Source organism: Hemitrygon akajei, chromosome 10, assembly GCF_048418815.1.
Source record: "Hemitrygon akajei chromosome 10, sHemAka1.3, whole genome shotgun sequence".
Taxonomy (NCBI): domain Eukaryota; kingdom Metazoa; phylum Chordata; class Chondrichthyes; order Myliobatiformes; family Dasyatidae; genus Hemitrygon; species Hemitrygon akajei.
In genome coordinates, this window is record NC_133133.1 from 57,028,682 (window position 1) to 57,046,319 (window position 17,638).

Consider the following 17,638-nt stretch of genomic DNA (forward strand, 5'->3'; position numbering starts at 1 on the left):
AGGCTGTAAGATACAAAATCCCCAGCCACGAGAGAAGTTGAGATTGATTAATCGTAAGAGAATTGACAGGGAACATGAAGTTATTTAAATTCATCGAAGCAAAATTGAAGAACAAAAATGCAAATCCAGCCCTTAACTCATGCCAATTGGAATACTTTCTGAAAATCTATGTAATACTTCCAAGATGCTTTTTGTGTATTGGAGTGAATTTAGTACACAGGAATGAACACAATTTTCAGATTTAGTAACAAGTTTAAAGAGTTATTTTAAAAAAAAGAGATTTGTTCCTGTTGGAGAAAAGGGGATTACATTGCTGTGGCCTTAAATGCTGAAGGACACTGATTAAGGTGCCACTATTGGTACTTCCTTGTACAATAGACCAAAAAATTAAAATAAGTCAGGGGGAAGTGGAGCGGGCCTTGTTGGAATGGGCAGTGTTTGAGTGGAGCTCTTGACGATTTAGCTTCTAGAGGCTTGAGTGAGAGAAGGCAAAAAGCAGTTGATATATATATTTAAGTTCATTTGTTGTTTTCTTCTCTATAATTGCACAGTTAGAGCGGTAGGGATGCCAGGCAGGATAGTTGAATGCTCCTTTTTTGGGATGTGGGAAGGCAGGGAGAACTCCAGTGTCCTTGACAACTTCACCTGTGAGAAGCACATCCAGCTGCAGCTTCTAACACTCTCCATTATGGAGTTGGAGCTGGAACTGGATGAACTCTGGATCATTCGGGAGGCTGAGGGTGTGATAGACAGGACATATAGTAAAGTAGTTACACCCAAGGTTCAGGACACAGGAAACTGGGTGACAGGGGTGACAGTCAGGAGGGTGAAAGCAGTTATTCTCCTGCAGAATACCCCTGTGGTCATCCCACTTCGGTATACCAGGCATACAACTTCAGACATTGTTGGTGGAATGACCTGGCAGAGGGCAGTCACAGAAATCAGGTCTCTGGCATTGAGTCTGGCTCTGTGTCATTCAGACAGAAAGTGGTGGGGTGGGGGAGAAGAGGCAAGCTGTGGTGATTGCAGATTTATTAGTTTGGAGAACAGAAAGGCGGTTCTGTGGCCGAGAATGAGATTCCTGAATGGTATGTTGCCTCCGGGGTGCCAGGGTCCAGGATACCTTGGATAGGGTCCTCACCTTTCTTAAGCGGGAGATGAGCAGCCAAAGGGTGTGGTCCATATACATACTAATGATGTAAGCAGGAAGAGGGATGAAGTTGTGCAAAGTGAGTTCAGGGAGTTAGGTGCTAAGTTAAGGACAGGACCTCCAGGTTTGTGATCTGAGGATTGCTACCCATGCCACGTGCTAATGAGGCCAGAAATAGGAAGATTATACAATTTAACACGTGGTGTAGCAGGAAGGGCGTCAGATTTTTGGATCATTGGGCTCTCTTCCAGGGAAGGAGGGACCTGTACAGAGGAGTTGGTTTGCATTTAAACTGGAGAAGGATCAATATCCTAGCAGGAATGATTTGTGAGTGCTGCATGGGGTTTTTTAAACTGGAGGAATGGAAACCTGGGTGCCAGAACAAATAGTAGAGTGGTTATGGTGACAGATGTTGTTAAGACCTCAGACAATGTCAGGAAGCAAAAGGTTGAGCATGGTGGGACTAATGTTCTGAGTTGCATATATTTTAATGCAAGAAGTATTGTAGGAAAGACAGATGAGCTCAGGGCATGGACAACATATGGAATTATGATAATGTAGCCATTAGTGAGTCTTGCTTGCAGGACAGACAGATCTGGCAGCTCAATATTCCAGGGTTCTGTTGTTTTAGACGTGATTGAGTGGGAGGGATTAAAGGAGGAGGGGTGACATTACTTGTCAGGAAAATGCCCACGGCAGTTCTCTGTCAGGAAAGAGTGGAGAACTCGTCTAGTGAGACTTTATGGGTGAAACTGAGGAATAAGAAAGGTATGATCATGTAAATGGGGCTGTATAATAGACCACTCAATAGTCTGCGGGATTTAGAGGAACAAATTTGTAGAGAGGTCGCAGACTGTTGCAAGAAATATAAGGTTGTGATAGTAGATGATTTTGATTTCCCACATATTAACAGGGACTCCCAAACTGTAAAAAGGATTAGATAGGATAGAGTTTGTCAAAAGCTTTCAGGAAAGGTTCCTTAACCTGTACATAGGTTTCAAAGAATTACTGACAAATCTAACTAGAATGCCAGGTACTTATTCATTTATTTTTGCTTCTTTTGTGAATTTACCAACTGAACGTTCTCAATATTGTTAAAGTCTCCATGACCCCTGCCCTGCCCTGCCTAGAGATTGTGCATCCCTGGTTTGGGAGCCCCAGGTTTAAGGTATACCTATTGAAATTTACATTTATTGATGGATCTCTGATGCATTGTACATGGCGTTGGACTATTTGGTGCTGTCTTTAGGATTATCCTTTCATGATTCTGAATTTTAATGGACAGATAGAGTAGCTGATAAGCTGTGGTAGGCAATAAAAGGGAGCCAAAATTAGCAGAAGGCATGACCGCTCTCGCATCATGTATGATGGAGATTGTACCGAGATCAGGTGGATCATTCATCTGGATTAACCTCACATTTTATTAAGAACCCATATGGGTGAATGCAGCAAGGCTGAAAAGGTCAGGAAAAAAGATGAGGTAAAGGAAGAGTTAATACTTAGGAAAATGTAAGAGTCACTGGAGATCTGATATTCTGTTGTTTTGAAATCCTCTTGAGGAATAAGGAATATGCTAAAAGAATTGAATTCAACATAATGTGAATTCAGTGATTAAAAAAGAGAATAGAAATGTTTGATGTAACAAAAGAAGGTTCAAGATAGCAATGGGGATAACGTGAATTAAATATCATATATGCACACACGGGTCTACGTGTATGTTTGTATGTATAGTTCTTTGTGTGCTAGAAGTGCCTACTTGCCAATAACACAATAACATTTACCTTGTGAATATTTTCCAAGAACACGAGGAATTACTTTTGTCTGAATGTCAAATGCAGATGCTTTTGTAAGAAATCTGTTTAGGGAATATTGTCAGGAGTTTGATGTTCAGTTAAAATTACACAATAGTATAGATGTCTTTATTTAATAAAAGTAAGATGACAAGAATATTGAAATACTATCAGGCATCGACCACTGAGGAAGTAATCAGTGATTTTCTGATTACAGAAAACATTCCAAAATATCCACTGAAAAATAGTCACAGCATGGCAGGCTGATAATCTCATTTAGCATTAAGTATGACACTAAACAGACACAATTTTGTTTTATTTGCTATTCCTGGGTGGCTCAAGGCCTTGTAACTGCAGGTACCTTGTAGCATAGAAATCTAATTTTAAGACTAACAATTTCTTCTTGATTTTACATCTAACTGAGAATGATTTAGCTGAGCCCTGGTAGAGTTAAGGGGCTAAAAATGACAAAATTTCCCAGTGTATTGCACTACTCCAGGTTTCTTTGTTTATATCCTACTTCAACAGACTGGATTTTAATTCAATGACCTTATCCATTGACAAATGGATCTTCATCTTCTCTGCGACCATATGTCAGTGCACCTAACCTGGGGTCGTTTGACATGGTTCAGAGTAAAACAATGTTGCATTACCTCACACTGACCCTATTCATTCTTCTGAATTCAGAATTATGGCTGGATTTTGATAACAATAAATATTGTCCTGATATATGAGATATGGGCCATATGGGGAGACCGTCTGTATAATTACAGTAACTCAGTATGGTGGATGAAGAGGGGGGAGAGCAGGGTAAATATCACAGGCAAACACATATATTTTATGAATTACACGGTTAAAATTTCAAGTGGAACCCTTTTAAATGTCACTCTAATGAAGATGTACCTTGTGCCTATTAGTCTAATTGTCACTGCATTGATCTTCCAGAACTAGTTTGTTTTTTTGAACATTTATAGCAGAAGGCAGCCTTGGAAAATAACACTCAATAGCATTGTGCGTTAAATAATGCATCACTCAATGCATAGTCAAGGGAGAGAAGATGTATAATTTGTGAGCAGCACATTGAATCCAGGATTCATACAGACATTTATAAAGATTCACACACACTACATTACATTTGAGAACTCATGGACTACACAGAAGCTTCACAGCAAGGAGAACTAAAAACCAGAGTTATCTCCTATACATAGATGATATATAGCACAGAAAGGCTCCGATGGAGTAAAACACAATGAGAGAGTTGTGAGGGGCTTATGCTTACAATCTGAAAATATTACAGCAAATTATTTATATGATTAATGAAACAGTGTCGACTCTGGCACTCAATATATTGATCAGCAAAGTCACCAGTGATGCACAAGGCTGTTTTCCAATACTTGTTTGCCTAATGTTGATATTCTAATTAGTTACCTCAGTGAGGATTGATGGTGTACAAACTAGATGGCCGGCTACTGGATTATAAACTAAGTTGTTGCGATATTGATTTTTCTCCGCTCTATGTCACTAATATATCTATTAAACAGTGGGCAAATTTTATGATTCAGAGTCCCTGGTGAAAAGTTAAATCATGCTGATCACTGGTCTTGAAATTCTGATTAATGTTTTGCCTTGTGAAGCTTTGTGCCGAACTATTAATTACAAAGTCTCACAATGGAGTTATAAAGTATGCTGAATACAAGTTACCGTGTCTCCCTATTTGGATTCCTTCTTCATTCAAAAGTAATTTTTGGTTAGAAGTGGGTTTTAATTCTGTCATGGATTTTGTGGTTCTCCAGAGTAAACTGCAGGTCGCTCCAGAAGGGCCTGATGAAGAGTCAGGCCTGAGGTCGGATTGATGTGTGATGAGGGAGTCAGTGTGACCCATGCCAGTATCACCACTGATCACTCTCATCTAACTTACAACCCAGAGAAGAAAAACCAAAGGTTATTTTCAAACTTCTGCAAATGTCATTCACTTACATTCACACAATTCAAGCCATCAAAATCGATTAGATTAAAAATTCGTCAAACTATTTCTTGCTCAATGTTGGGAAAGTAGTAGATTTATATTTTCTGTGACATGTTAACAGAGAGTTTTGCAGAACTCCAGATTGGCTCCACTCCTGTCGGTGCTCAACTAATCAATACTCTGTGTTTTAGTGCTAAATTTAATTTTAAAATTAATTTTAAACGCTTCTGAGACAACTTCACAGATCTTCACTTTTGCTGCAGAGCTTTAATGAGAGGAGCTTTTAGAGCTTCTGAAAATGCAGTTGAAATGCCTCTGCAGAGATAGGTTAGACAATGTGAGCTGACTCTTCAGTGCAACACTGTGTGGTGCTGCACCTCAGCAGGTGCTGTATATCATGTTTAAGAACAGCCTTTCATTACCCTGTCAGATGGATGTTAAAGATTCCAGACTATTTTGGTGAAGAGCAGGGGTTACCTTGCTTTCTTGATCGGCATCTTGAAGGGCTATTAATTCTGCTGCAATTACTAGGTGCATTCTATCTCTGAATTGGCTGCTGCTTTGTCCAAGTTACAAAAATGACAACACTTCAAAAGTAGTCGACTTTAATTCTGAGAAAGACACTGAAGCCTTAGAAACCTCTTTGCTTCATTTCAAAGAAAACAGAGTTTTACAGTTAAAAATGGGTCTAAACTTGGGGAAAAATGCAGCCATTTCTGGGTGTCTCAGCACCTCTTGGGAATTCTGCTTCTGATGTTCGCATGATTTTCAGTGGCTTGGGCACCTTTCTCCCCAGTGTAGAAATTCCACTAATAGAAGAACCAGGGGAGCAACAAGAAAAGTATTGCATAGCAAAATTTTCAGCCTTATTTGTCTGAAAATGATTCTTATTTTGTCACAGGATAATCCAGTATCCCCTGAAAGCATATTATCTAAAGGGTCAATGGTTGAACTGCGTCTTTTGTTATTCTGACCTCTGGAGGCGAATACAGCCTCATGCACATGCCTGTAAGTGCTTTGTTTGTGGATTTCATTCTCGTTTTTCTAGCCTTAGGGTCATTGCAAGCTGCTGATCTCTGACACACCTCACCGTTTGCTGCTGTTCACTACGTGAGAGGGGTCGCCGAACCTCCATTCTCAAGCAGAGAAGATTTGGTCTCTTTTCATTTCACCCCACAGAAGCAAGCATTTCACCTGTTCATGTGAAATTACTTTTTACAGGGATCCCCCTGTAAATGGACTGCTGGAAGTATCTGTCTATAACATTGGAAGGCTTCTACTATTCCTTTGCAAAAGAACATGCCCCTGAAAGGCATTGTTTTTCACTAGTCCTTCCAGGTCCGTTTGACGTGCTGGGAGCAGTCATCCATCACCCCATCATTGCACCATCCATTCATTTAATGATGGCAATGGTCCAATGTAGCTGGAAGAATGTCAATTGTTTTATAACTTTCTAAGATCTGTCTGCAGAGAGCTCAGCAAGGAGTCTAAATTTTGCATTCGATCTATAGGGCTTCTGATATATAGTGAGAACTAACGATAGAGTTCTGTGCACCTCAAAATTCAATATTTATGGCACTTTCACAAAGAGCATTAGGGTGACCCAAATTTTATTTTTAAGTCATTGAAAGGTAACAAAATAATTCTGCTATTAAAATTGTTTTATAATCACAATCAAATATGATGGCAGAATATAGCATTATCAAATATGATGGCAGAATATAGCAATAGACAATAGACAGTAGGTGCAGGAGTAGGCCATTCGGCCCTTCTAGCCAGCACCGCCATTCACTGTGATCATGGCTGATCATACACAATCAGTACCCTGTTCCTGCCCTCTCCCCATATCCCTTGACCCCACTATCTATAAGAGCTCTATCTAACTCTCTCTTGAATGCATCCAGAGACTTGGCCTCTACTGCCTTCTGTGGCAGAGCATTCCACATATCCACCACTCTCTGGGTGAAAAAGTTTTTCCGCATCTCTGTTCTAAATGGCCTACCCCTTATTCTTAAACTGTGGCCTCTAGTTCTGGACTCACCTATCAGCGGGAACATGCTTCCTGCCTCCAGCGTGTCCAATCCCTTAATAATCTTATATGTTTCAATCAGATCCCCTCTCATCCTTCTAAATTCCAGTGTATACAAGCCCAGTTGCTCCAATCTTTCAACATATGACAGTCCCACCATTCCGGGAATTAACCTTGTGAACCTACTCTGCACTCTCTCAATAGCAAGAATGTCCTTCCTCAAATTTGGAGACCAAAACTGCACACAATACTCCAGGTGGGGTCTCACCAGGGCCCTGTACAGCTGCAGAAGGACTTTTTTACTCCTATACTCAATTCCTCTTGTTATAAAAGCCAGCATGCCACTAGCTTTCTTCACTGCCTGCTGTACCTGCATGCTTGATTTCATTGACTGATGTACAAGAACACCTAGATCTCGTTGTACTTCCCCTTTTCCTAACTTGACTCCATCTAGATAGTAATCTGCCTTTCTGTTCTTGCCACCAAAGTGGATAACCTCACATTTATCCACATTAAACTGCATCTGCCATACATTTGCCCACTCACCCAACCTGTCCAAGTCACCCTGCATTCTCATAACATCCTCCTGACATTTCACACTGCCACCCAGCTTTGTGTCATCAGCAAATTTGCTAATGATACTTTTAATCCCTTCATCTAAATCATTAATGTATATTGTAAACAGCTGCGGTCCCAGCACCGAACCTTGCGGTACCCCACTGGTCACAGCCTGCCATTCTGAAAGGGACCCGTTAATCACTACACTTTGTTTCCTGTCAGCCAGCCAATTTTCAATCCATGTCAGCACTCTGCCCCCAATACCATGTGCCCTAATTTTGCCCACTAATCTCCTATGTGGGACTTTATCAAAAGCTTTCTGGAAGTCCAGGTACACTACATCCACTGGCTCTCCCTTGTCCATTTTCATAGTTACATCCTCAAAAAACTCCAGAAGATTAGTCAAGCATGATTTTCCCTTCATAAATACATGCTGACTCGGACTGATCCTTCTACTGCTATCCAAATGTGTCATAATTTCCTCTTTTATAATTGACTCCAGCATCTTTCCCACCATTGATGCCAGGCTAACCGGTCTATAATTCCCTGTTTTCTCTCTCCCTTCTTTCTTGAAAAGTGGGACAACATTAGCCACCCTCCAATCAGCAGGAACTGTTCCTGAATCTATAAAACATTGGAAAATGATTACCAATGCATCCACGATTTCTAGAGCCGTCTCTTTAAGTACCTTGGGATGCAGACCATCAGGTCCCAGGGACTTATCAGCCTTCAGACTCAACAGTCTATCCAACACCGTTTCTTGCCTAATATAAATTTCCTTCAGTTCATCCTTTACCCTAGTTACTTTGGCCACTATTTCATCTGGGAGATTGTTTGTGTCTTCCCTAGTGAAGACAGATCCAAAGTACCTGTTCAACTCATCTGCTATTTCCTTGTTCCCCATAATAAATTCACCCGTTTCTGTCTTCAATGGCCCAATTTTGGTCTTAACTATTTTTTTGCTATTCACATACCTAAAGAAGCTTTTACTATCCTCCTTTATATTCTTGGCTAGTTTACCTTCGTACCTCATTTTTTTCTTGGCGTATTGCCTTTTTTGTTATCTTCTGTTGCTCTTTGAAAGCTTCCCAGTCCTCCAGTTTCCCGCTCATCTTTGCTATGTTATACTTCTTCTCTTTTATTTTTATACTGCCCTTTACTTCCCTCGTCAGCCACAGCCGCCCCTTAGGATCTTTCTTCCTCTTTGGAATGAACTGATCCTGCACCTTCTGCATTATTCCCAGAAATACCTGCCATTGTTGTTCCACTGTCTTCCCTGCTAGGGTATTGTTCCATTGAACTTTGGCCAGCCCCTCCCTCATAGCTCCATAGTTCCCTTTGTTCAACTGTAATACTGACACATCCGATTTTCCCTTCTCCTTCTCAAATTGTAGGTTAAAACAATTAAAACAGGTTAATAGCATTAATGGTAAGACTCTTGGCAGTGTGGAGGATCAGAGGGATCTTGGGGTCCGAGTCCATAGGATACTCAAAGCAGCTGTGCAGGTTGACTCTGTGGTTAAGAAGGCGTACAGTGAATTGGCCTTCATCAATCACGGGATTGAGTTTAAGAGCTGAGAGGCAATGTTGCAGCTTTATAGGACCCTGGTCAGACCTCACTTGGAGTACTGTGCTCAGCTCTGGTTGCCTCACTACAGGAAGGATGTGGAAATCATAGAAAGGGTGCAGAGGAGATTTTCAAGGATGTTGCCTGGATTGGGGAGCATAGGTTGAGTGAACTCGGCCTTTTCTCCTTGGAGTGACAGAGGACGAGACGTGACCTGATAGAGGTGTACAAGATGATGAGAGGCATTGATCATGTGGATAGTCAGAGGCTTTTCCCCCAGGGCTGAAATGGCTGCCACAAGAGGACATAGTTTTAATGTGCTTCAAAGTAGGTACAGAGGAGATGTCAGGGGTAAGTTTTTTACTCAGAGAGTGGTGAGTGCGTTGAATGGGCCGCCGGCGGCGATGGTGGAGGCAGAAACGATAGGGTCTTTTAAAAGACTCCTGGATGGCCACGTGGAGTTTAGAAAAATAGAGGGCTATGGGTAAAGCCTAGGTAGTTCTAAGGTAGGGACATGTTCGGCACAGCTTTGTGGGCTGAAGGGCCTGTATTGTGCTGTAGGTTTTATGTTTTTATGTTCCTAAGACCATCTATTTTTTTTTATATAGATCTTCAATTCTAGGGAAACAAGGATATGAATAAATACTTTATTATTACTTTTGTTTAATAGTGAAAAAGATGCTCTTTGGAAGAGTTTGCTATTTAGATTTTATATATGCATAGTTGGTCAAAATGATTTGTATCATTTTTGACCTTTAGCATCCAAAATGCCAAGCTGCTCTTCATTGAAGAGAAAACAAGACTGCAAAGATGTGAACAGAATATTCAGTATCAGTCTGCAAAAAAGTGAAAGATGCTACAGTATCTATGAGTTACTTAATATATCCCATTCCAATAAAATAATTGCCCATTTGTGGAGAAGGATCTTACTGTATGGTTGCACTTGCGATTTCCTACCTGTCTTGATTCTCTCACCTGTAGTAACAGCTCCCGGAGTCTTCCGAGTTGAGATTCCAGTTGTTTATTGTGATCTTCCAAGATCTGCATCCTGGTCTCCAGTCGGGATTTATGCTGTCGGAGCAGCCGTGCCTCAGCAAGAAGCTCTGTGTCCTGAGAACTCAGAGGGGAGCTGGGTGATCTGTCCTGCGTAGAGGAAGACAACGCCGCTTCTTCGTGCTTCCATTTCAGTCGCCTATATTCTTCCTGCAAAATTCTTGGGAGAATTTTTAATTGAATTAACTCAATCTTTGCATTTGTTGTGATTCTTCTTTAATATTTTCTGTAGGTAGTGAATATTACAACACACAGGGGTCTGACCTTTCCTCTCTCCTTAAAATGCAGTAGTTGTTGTGGGGGTGGGTTTGGAAATTCCACACAGTATTCTTTATTACACTGATGGAACCACTTCATGGGGCAGGATACTGCCACATACATAACTTGTGAGTACCTATGGTTGTAAGTGGATGAAATATTGCACTCCAGGATTTAAGATGAATCTATACCAGGAACCTATTGTGAGGACGCTTTCTCATTGTGTCAGCAACAATGACTGCCAATTCAGATAATGGTTCCTTATACTGTTCCATTACATACTGTCAACTCTGCTGTATGAGATAAATCTCCTCATTCACTGTGCCATCAAGCTACGAGTGAGGTTGCTTATTCTTAACAGAGGATACTCCTTTATGGTTAGCTTTGTGGTATAGAACTGACTGCACTTGGAAAATAGTTGACTCAGCTATAGCTGAAAAGAAACATTATCCTTTTATCTGATCAGTTTCTCTCAGACTGAGATCAACGACCCAAAGGTAAATCTACTCTCTTTCCCAGCCCTTTCTGTGGAGTTTTCTTTAATAGCATAGCTTGCATTTAGGCTACATCTACAACTGCATCTACAGGATAGCTCATATTTTAGAATACATTGTATGAAAAACAAGAAGCACAAATATTAGAGGTTAAAAGAAGAAGAGGAAATAGTCATCAGTCAGACGACATCCATGAAGAGAGAAGCAGATTGATGACCTTCCGAAATAATGTTTCAGGTTGATGACCTTATTGATTTGAATTATTAAGTTCCTCTTTCCACAGATGCAGCCTAACCTGCTGACTATTTCCAGAATTGTTTGTTTTTGTTTTATGACAGAACTGGACAAGGCTTCCCCATTCTGTATTTGACTATCTGGGTCTATACATCATCTTCAAGAGTAAGGCAGCAGTTAGTCATACCTATTCTCGTTTTCAAGGTGTCCAATAATGGCCTCAAGTTCTGTCTTCTCTTCTGTGTCCAGAGCACCCAAGAGCTGGTTTGGACTGTGACTTGGATTTTGAGGAGAATCTTGATCTGTCTCAGGGCTGAAATACTGAACCACCAACTGTTCATCATCTCTGTATTTACATAAAGAGTACTCCATAAATCTTTCAATCACAGCTGCCTCTATCTCTATAGGGAACTATCTGCATGTCACGTTTATTTCTATTTAAAGCAATCAAAAGTAATGCCCTAATAAATCAATTCAGGATTAGTTTGGATACATCTATTTACATAGGTATAATGGCATTCGAATTTTCTTCACAATGTACATCATGTTGCTTTTCTCTGATGGCCGTGTAACGATGTGCGACAGAGACAACTAACAAGTATTGATTTGTCCTGAATTTGACCCTATGTTTTATGTCAGGGCAGAAAGACTCAGAGGAGTTGTACTAGAATACAAAGGAACAAGGCAGATATTTTTCATTACTGGATGCACAGTAACTGGCAGGTATCTCTGCATTTAACCTTTGCTGCTGTTAGATTCACATGAGAGGACATCATGTGAAAAGGTCACAAACTATTAGGTGAAGCTTTGCTACAAGTATCCTTTGTGCACATATTGAACTAATGGTGAATGATGGGGAGGAGATGCTCCTCAGCTTACAAATGCCCAACATATGGACAAGTAAACCAGACCCTATTCTTGCGAACAAGTAAACAGGACCGGTAGAACCGATGGGGATGGAGCTGCTGGTCGCGGTGGTGCTGCAGGCACCTTCTGAATGGGAATGGGCCACAGGAATTGAGTACTGTATTGGTCAAGCTGAACAGAGCAGGGTGCACTGAGCAGATTCATTTGCTCAGTCACAGAATCAGCGAAGCAGGCTGGCAGCCCCTATTCGAGTGCCTGCTCCCCCTCCGGTCATAGCTGCTTCTATGATCCTCTTCCACCCAGTTTTTGTTCATTTCCAATTTTACAAACAGTTTGGGTTCCAACAATTCTGAAGAAAGGAATCCTGTCTGTATTAGCCGCTGTGTTATTAATGTAGAAATAGAAAACGGAATTGAACATTAGCAGGCCTTACTGCACTGCTGTAATCCAAACACTCGGCTGCAGTTAGTCAAGCTGCACTTTTATTTCTCTGTGGGGTTTCATGCACCTAGATAGCCAAGTAACTGTAGTTCCATCATAAATCAGTCGATCAGAAGAACATCTCAGTGTGCGGCAGAACGTGTACTGGCAGCCCTGGATATATCGTTCACATGATATTTTTCTCAGGTGGCTGTGCACGTCGCAAGTGGAATATATTGTTATCATTTGACACATGCACTTTTATTATCCAATAAAGTCTCAATTCTACATCTTAAAATGCAGTCAGAGTTTTTGAATTCACAGATAGGTTTTATGAGTATTTCATTCTCTACAAGGAGTAATATTTTGTGTGTTCTGTTCCACCTCACACCACCTGATTCAAGAAGATGGTCTTGTTGTTTTAACATTAAATTTTGTGGGAACTCCCTGTATGCAAATTGACCGTTGTTCTTCCAACAGTGCAGGAATACCATTTCCAAAAGAACTTTAATTGTAGATATATTCTACAATTCTGGAGCTATGTAAAGAGCTATATAAATATTAGGTTTTTTCATCTTTTTCAGCCCTGACCCTGCCTTATGCAGCTGGATCCTGGACTTCCTGCCAGATCGCCAGCAGGTTATAAGAGTGGGCTCCCTCACTTCCAACCCTCTGACTCTCAATACAGGAGCCCCTCAGGGCTGTGTACTGAGTCCCCTCCTTTACTCCCTGTATACCCATGACTGTATCGCCACCCACAGCTCCAATCTGCTAAGTAAATTTGCCGATGACACTACATTGATTGGCCTTATCTCAAACAATAACGAGGCAGCCTACAGGGAAGAAGTCATCTCTCTGACATGGTGGTGTCAAGAAAACAACCTCTCCCTCAATGTTGTAAAAACAAAGGAGCTGGTTGTGGATTACAGGAGGAATGGAGGCGGGCTAACCCCTATTGACATCAATGGATCTGGGGTTGAGAGAGTGAACAGCTTTACGTTCCTCGGCAACCACATCACTGAGGACCTCACGTGGTCTGTACACACCAGCTGTGTGGTGGAAAAGGCGCAACAGCACCTCTTTCACCTCAGACAGTTGAGAAAGTTTAGTATGGGCCCCCAGGTCCTAAGAACTTTCTACAGGGGCACAATTGGGAGCATCCTGACTGGCTGCATCACTGCCTGGTATGGGAATTGTACTTCCCTCAATCGCAGGACTCTGTAGAGAGTGGTGCAGACAGCCCAGCGCATCTGTAGATGTGAACTTCCCATAATTCAGGACATTTACAAGGACAGGCATGTAAAAAGGGCCCGTAGGATCACTGGGGATCCAAGTCATCCCAACCACAATCTATTCCAGCTGCTACCATCCGGGAAGCGGTACCGCAGCATAAAAGCCAGGACCAACAGACTCTGGGACAGCTTCTTCCACCAGGCCATCAGACTGATGAACTCATGCTGATTTGAGTGTTCTATTTATTATAAATTATTATAAATTACTATGATTGCACATGACACATTTAGATGGAGACGTAATGTAATGATTTCTACTCCTCATGTATGTGAAGGATGTAAGAAATAAAGTCAATTCAATTCAATTCATTTGAATTGCTATTAATGTCATGTTTGATTTTTATTGCAATCGCAAGAATGATTTCAAGAAGTTATATGAAATAGATAATTGCAATTTTCTTTTGCTAGAGCAGTTATTTTATTGGTTGCATTCTGTGTGCAAGAGTTAAAAATCATATTAAAATACTTACACACTTTCATCAGGTGAGAGGCTGCCACTGAAGAAGGAACAGTTTTTACTTTCCATTTCTGCAAGCCTACAAAGAAGCAAAGTAAACATTATTTTAATGAACGACTTGTGCATTAGAAGCACATATTGACAGCTTCAAAAATCCCAGAAAGGTGCACTTAATTGATTCAGATCGTTCAATCGCATTTCTGGATTGATATACTGTCAACAAAACAGGACTCACCAAAGGCACTTTAAATCGCTTCTTAAAATAAAATGATTGCATAAAATGTGTGGTCAATGGTGAGTTGTCAGCGCTCACCTCTGGTCTACAATAAGGGACACAAAGCTCTTTATGGCATAAATGATATCACAAGAATATCAGCAGAATAAGCAACAATCACAAAACAGCTGAACAAAGACTCTGACATCTGTAAAACTCAGGTGGCCATCAAAATATCAAAATTTTTGAATGTTTCTGAATGTCAGAAAGATGTAGGTAAATCTTAATGCCCAGTGCATTATACCTGATGTTTGCAATAACACATTTTTCAGGATTGAATTGCATCAACTTGGAAATTTGATGAGACATTTCTCTTCAAAGATTATGTTTGAATGGATATGCCATTATCCATGTTGCAAGTGCACACAGCAACACGTGTTACATTTATTTGGAGAACTGATGAAGTTTGCTAATTCAAAGTGTATTTGTCATTGATGTCTGTCACAGGTGTGACTCTCAAAAGTGCCAGTTTTATATGATACTCTTCCTATGTACAGTACATATACAATTTAATGGGGCTTCTAAGAAAGTATCAATTAAACCCCAGGTATCTGACTCACAAGTGCTTCCCTTAATCAAAATACTTCAGTGGAGAAATGACGTACCTCTCACTTTCTCCAGACATGTCCCTCAGCTAATTCCACTACCAACCCCTTTCTTTGACAGCAGAAGATTTACAACTCCTGATCTGTTGACCCATCTTGGTTCCAAGCTGATTGCTTTTCTCACTCCCTACAGCCAGTCCAATGACTCCTACGGACCTCCAGCCTTGATGACCTTCCATGCCTTGATCTGATGTCTCACTTTGCACACCCAACCACTTGCGCTTACCTGCAATTTTCTTTTGCATGATCTACGGTGATACACCGTGCAATAGGAAATACACAAAGCACCTGAGTCCTAGAGACCAGGCACCATTGACTGAAATGCAGCAAGACACACAGTAATAGATTAATGCAATAGATCTCTATAAGTGCTGATGATATTTTCAAGGAAATATCCTCAACAAGTTATGCCAAGCATTGTCAGTAGAAGAGTTGATTTTCCACTATATCTACAAAGAAGGATTCTGTCATTGTTCCTATTAATCTACCTGCTGGCATAATGTTCAATCCTGGAGTGTGTATCTGCATGTGGCAACACTGGAGATGTGGCAGGCCTGAAACATAGAAGAACATATATCTATCTAAGTAACACAAGTATTCACATGCACATGCACGAATGCGCATGCACTCACACACACAACCACACACACCTATCGTAAATGATGTTTTAAAAGCATCAGCTGCTCCATAACATTCTTTACATGCAAAACTACGCAATATCTCACACTGTATTTAATTCGATAACGTAGAGGATTTAGCATTGTGAGTCCTTTGATAGCTAAACTGGTTATTGTGTCCTCAGAAAGTGCACCCCTGTGTAGGTCTCTTTACTTTTCAAACCAACATTGTTAACATTAGTTTAGGCTAGGTTTTATGCAAATTGTTAAGTTGCTTTTCTCTCCTCAAGGTGAAGTTGATAGAAGATATCTTCAGATGATGGAGCAGTTTAGTAGCATTGTGGCTAGCATAATGCTTTACAGCGCCAGCAACCTGACTTCAATTCTGCTTCTTTTAGGAGTTTATACGTTCTCCTAATAAGCTGGCTGGTGGTGTAGTAGCATCTGCCCCAGACTTCGAGGCGAGTGGTCCCGGGTTCGAATCCGGCCGGCTCCTTGCACGCTTTCCATCCGTGCTGGGTTGGGTGTCGAGCTGGCAACTCGGCTTTGTGAAAAACAGAAAAACGCTAAAGAAATAGCAAGGTTGCCGCCCACTGCACCACAAGGCGCGGAGAGGAATGACGATGCTCTCCTAATGGGTTAACTTGAGATGTTCAGGTTTCCTCCCACGTTCCAAAGAGGAATGGGTTAAAATTAGTAAGTTGTGGGCATGCTATGTTGGTGTCAGGAACATATTGACACAAAACGACACATTTCACCATAAGCTTTGATGTTTTGAGGCACATTTGACAAATAAAGAATACGTCACGGTTCCCTGCATTACTGAGTCTTGTCATACAGCTTAGGCCGAAGGTTTTCTACAGTCCTTTAGCATTTCTATTTTCTTCTCTTTCACAAACATCCTCACATACCTCTTCAAATATTGTCACCAATAGAGATCAGAAAGAATGGACTGCTGATAACCTTCAAAACCCAACACCTGTGAACCCCAAAATTAGCACCCATTTGGGAAGTGAGCTATCCTGGGATCCTTTATAAAGGTTAACAGTAAAGTCACTGTTTCAAGTGCACACAAATGTAGAAAGCCTGAAATCCATTCATCAGGCTGTTAGGCATTTGCTGGTCACTTTCCAGCGCCGGTCTCCCCATGGAGTACTGTGATGGATTGTAAAGCTGCCAGATAATCTGCCCACTCAACCTACACCTGCTTTAATCTGATGCAGGCCCAATGACTCCATTCATTTCAATGGAAAGATAAGTTACTTTTCATTTACATTTTTAATTGAGTTAATTTTGTTTGTCTTTATATACTTTCTAGTGTTTTTTAATGTTTTAATTATTTTAATGGTTCCTTAAGGTTGTTATAGCCAGGGGGTGGTAATGGGGACAAGCTCCCACTACCTACTAAATGCTCCCAATGGCGTGCACCTCAAATAGTCTCTGACAACCAAGCCCAGCTCCTGGCCTTCACATGTGGCTTAGCTATTAAGCCTGGCAGAACTGTTTCTACAGACAGAGAAGGGGCAAAGGAGGGTTACTGGCACTTTAAAACCAGTCGCTTCAAGCAGATGGGGCTTGTCGGCCGTGGTTGGCAGCTCATCTAGAAGAAGGAAAACACTGATCTCAAACCCCTGCGGCCTTGTGGCTATATGCACTCATTGGGAAGGCTTCAGGAGTAAATCCTGAGGGAAAAGCCAGGAGCTGGAGTCCTTAAGGCAATCCTACATTGAGTTCAATGTTGACTGGCAACTCCTGCGACACTATTGGTACCAAACTGTATCAGTTTCTGCCATTCCTTTGAGCTCATCAGATGCATGGAGAGTGGGGAGCTTGCTACATGGGCAACAACTTGCTCTCCTTACTGTAGGCTTGCATATCAAGAGAGCTAGGACACATTATCCATGGTCAACTCTGACCGAGGGAGGCTTCAATCATTTAATGTTTTTATCATAAGATGTTTTGGTAACTTATGTACTCATTAATAGCCCTTGATGCTTATGAATGATT

The 17,638-nt window shown here is 41.1% G+C and overlaps 1 protein-coding gene across 9 annotated transcripts in view; it reads right to left on the reverse strand.

The window, feature by feature from the left end:
* drp2 (dystrophin related protein 2) overlaps positions 1-17,638 on the reverse strand; it is a 400,551-nt gene that overhangs the window by 15,065 nt on the left and 367,848 nt on the right. For 8 of the 9 annotated variants that reach the window (XM_073058375.1, XM_073058376.1, XM_073058378.1 and 5 more), the window contains 4 exons: positions 15,503-15,568; positions 14,149-14,214; positions 11,287-11,445; positions 10,036-10,273 (listed from right to left, as the gene is read on the reverse strand). In XM_073058375.1, coding sequence (XP_072914476.1) covers positions 10,036-10,273; positions 11,287-11,445; positions 14,149-14,214; positions 15,503-15,568 — 529 coding nt within the window. The remainder of the gene's footprint in view (positions 1-10,035; positions 10,274-11,286; positions 11,446-14,148; positions 14,215-15,502; positions 15,569-17,638) is intronic. The other variant, XM_073058379.1, reaches the window with a different exon arrangement.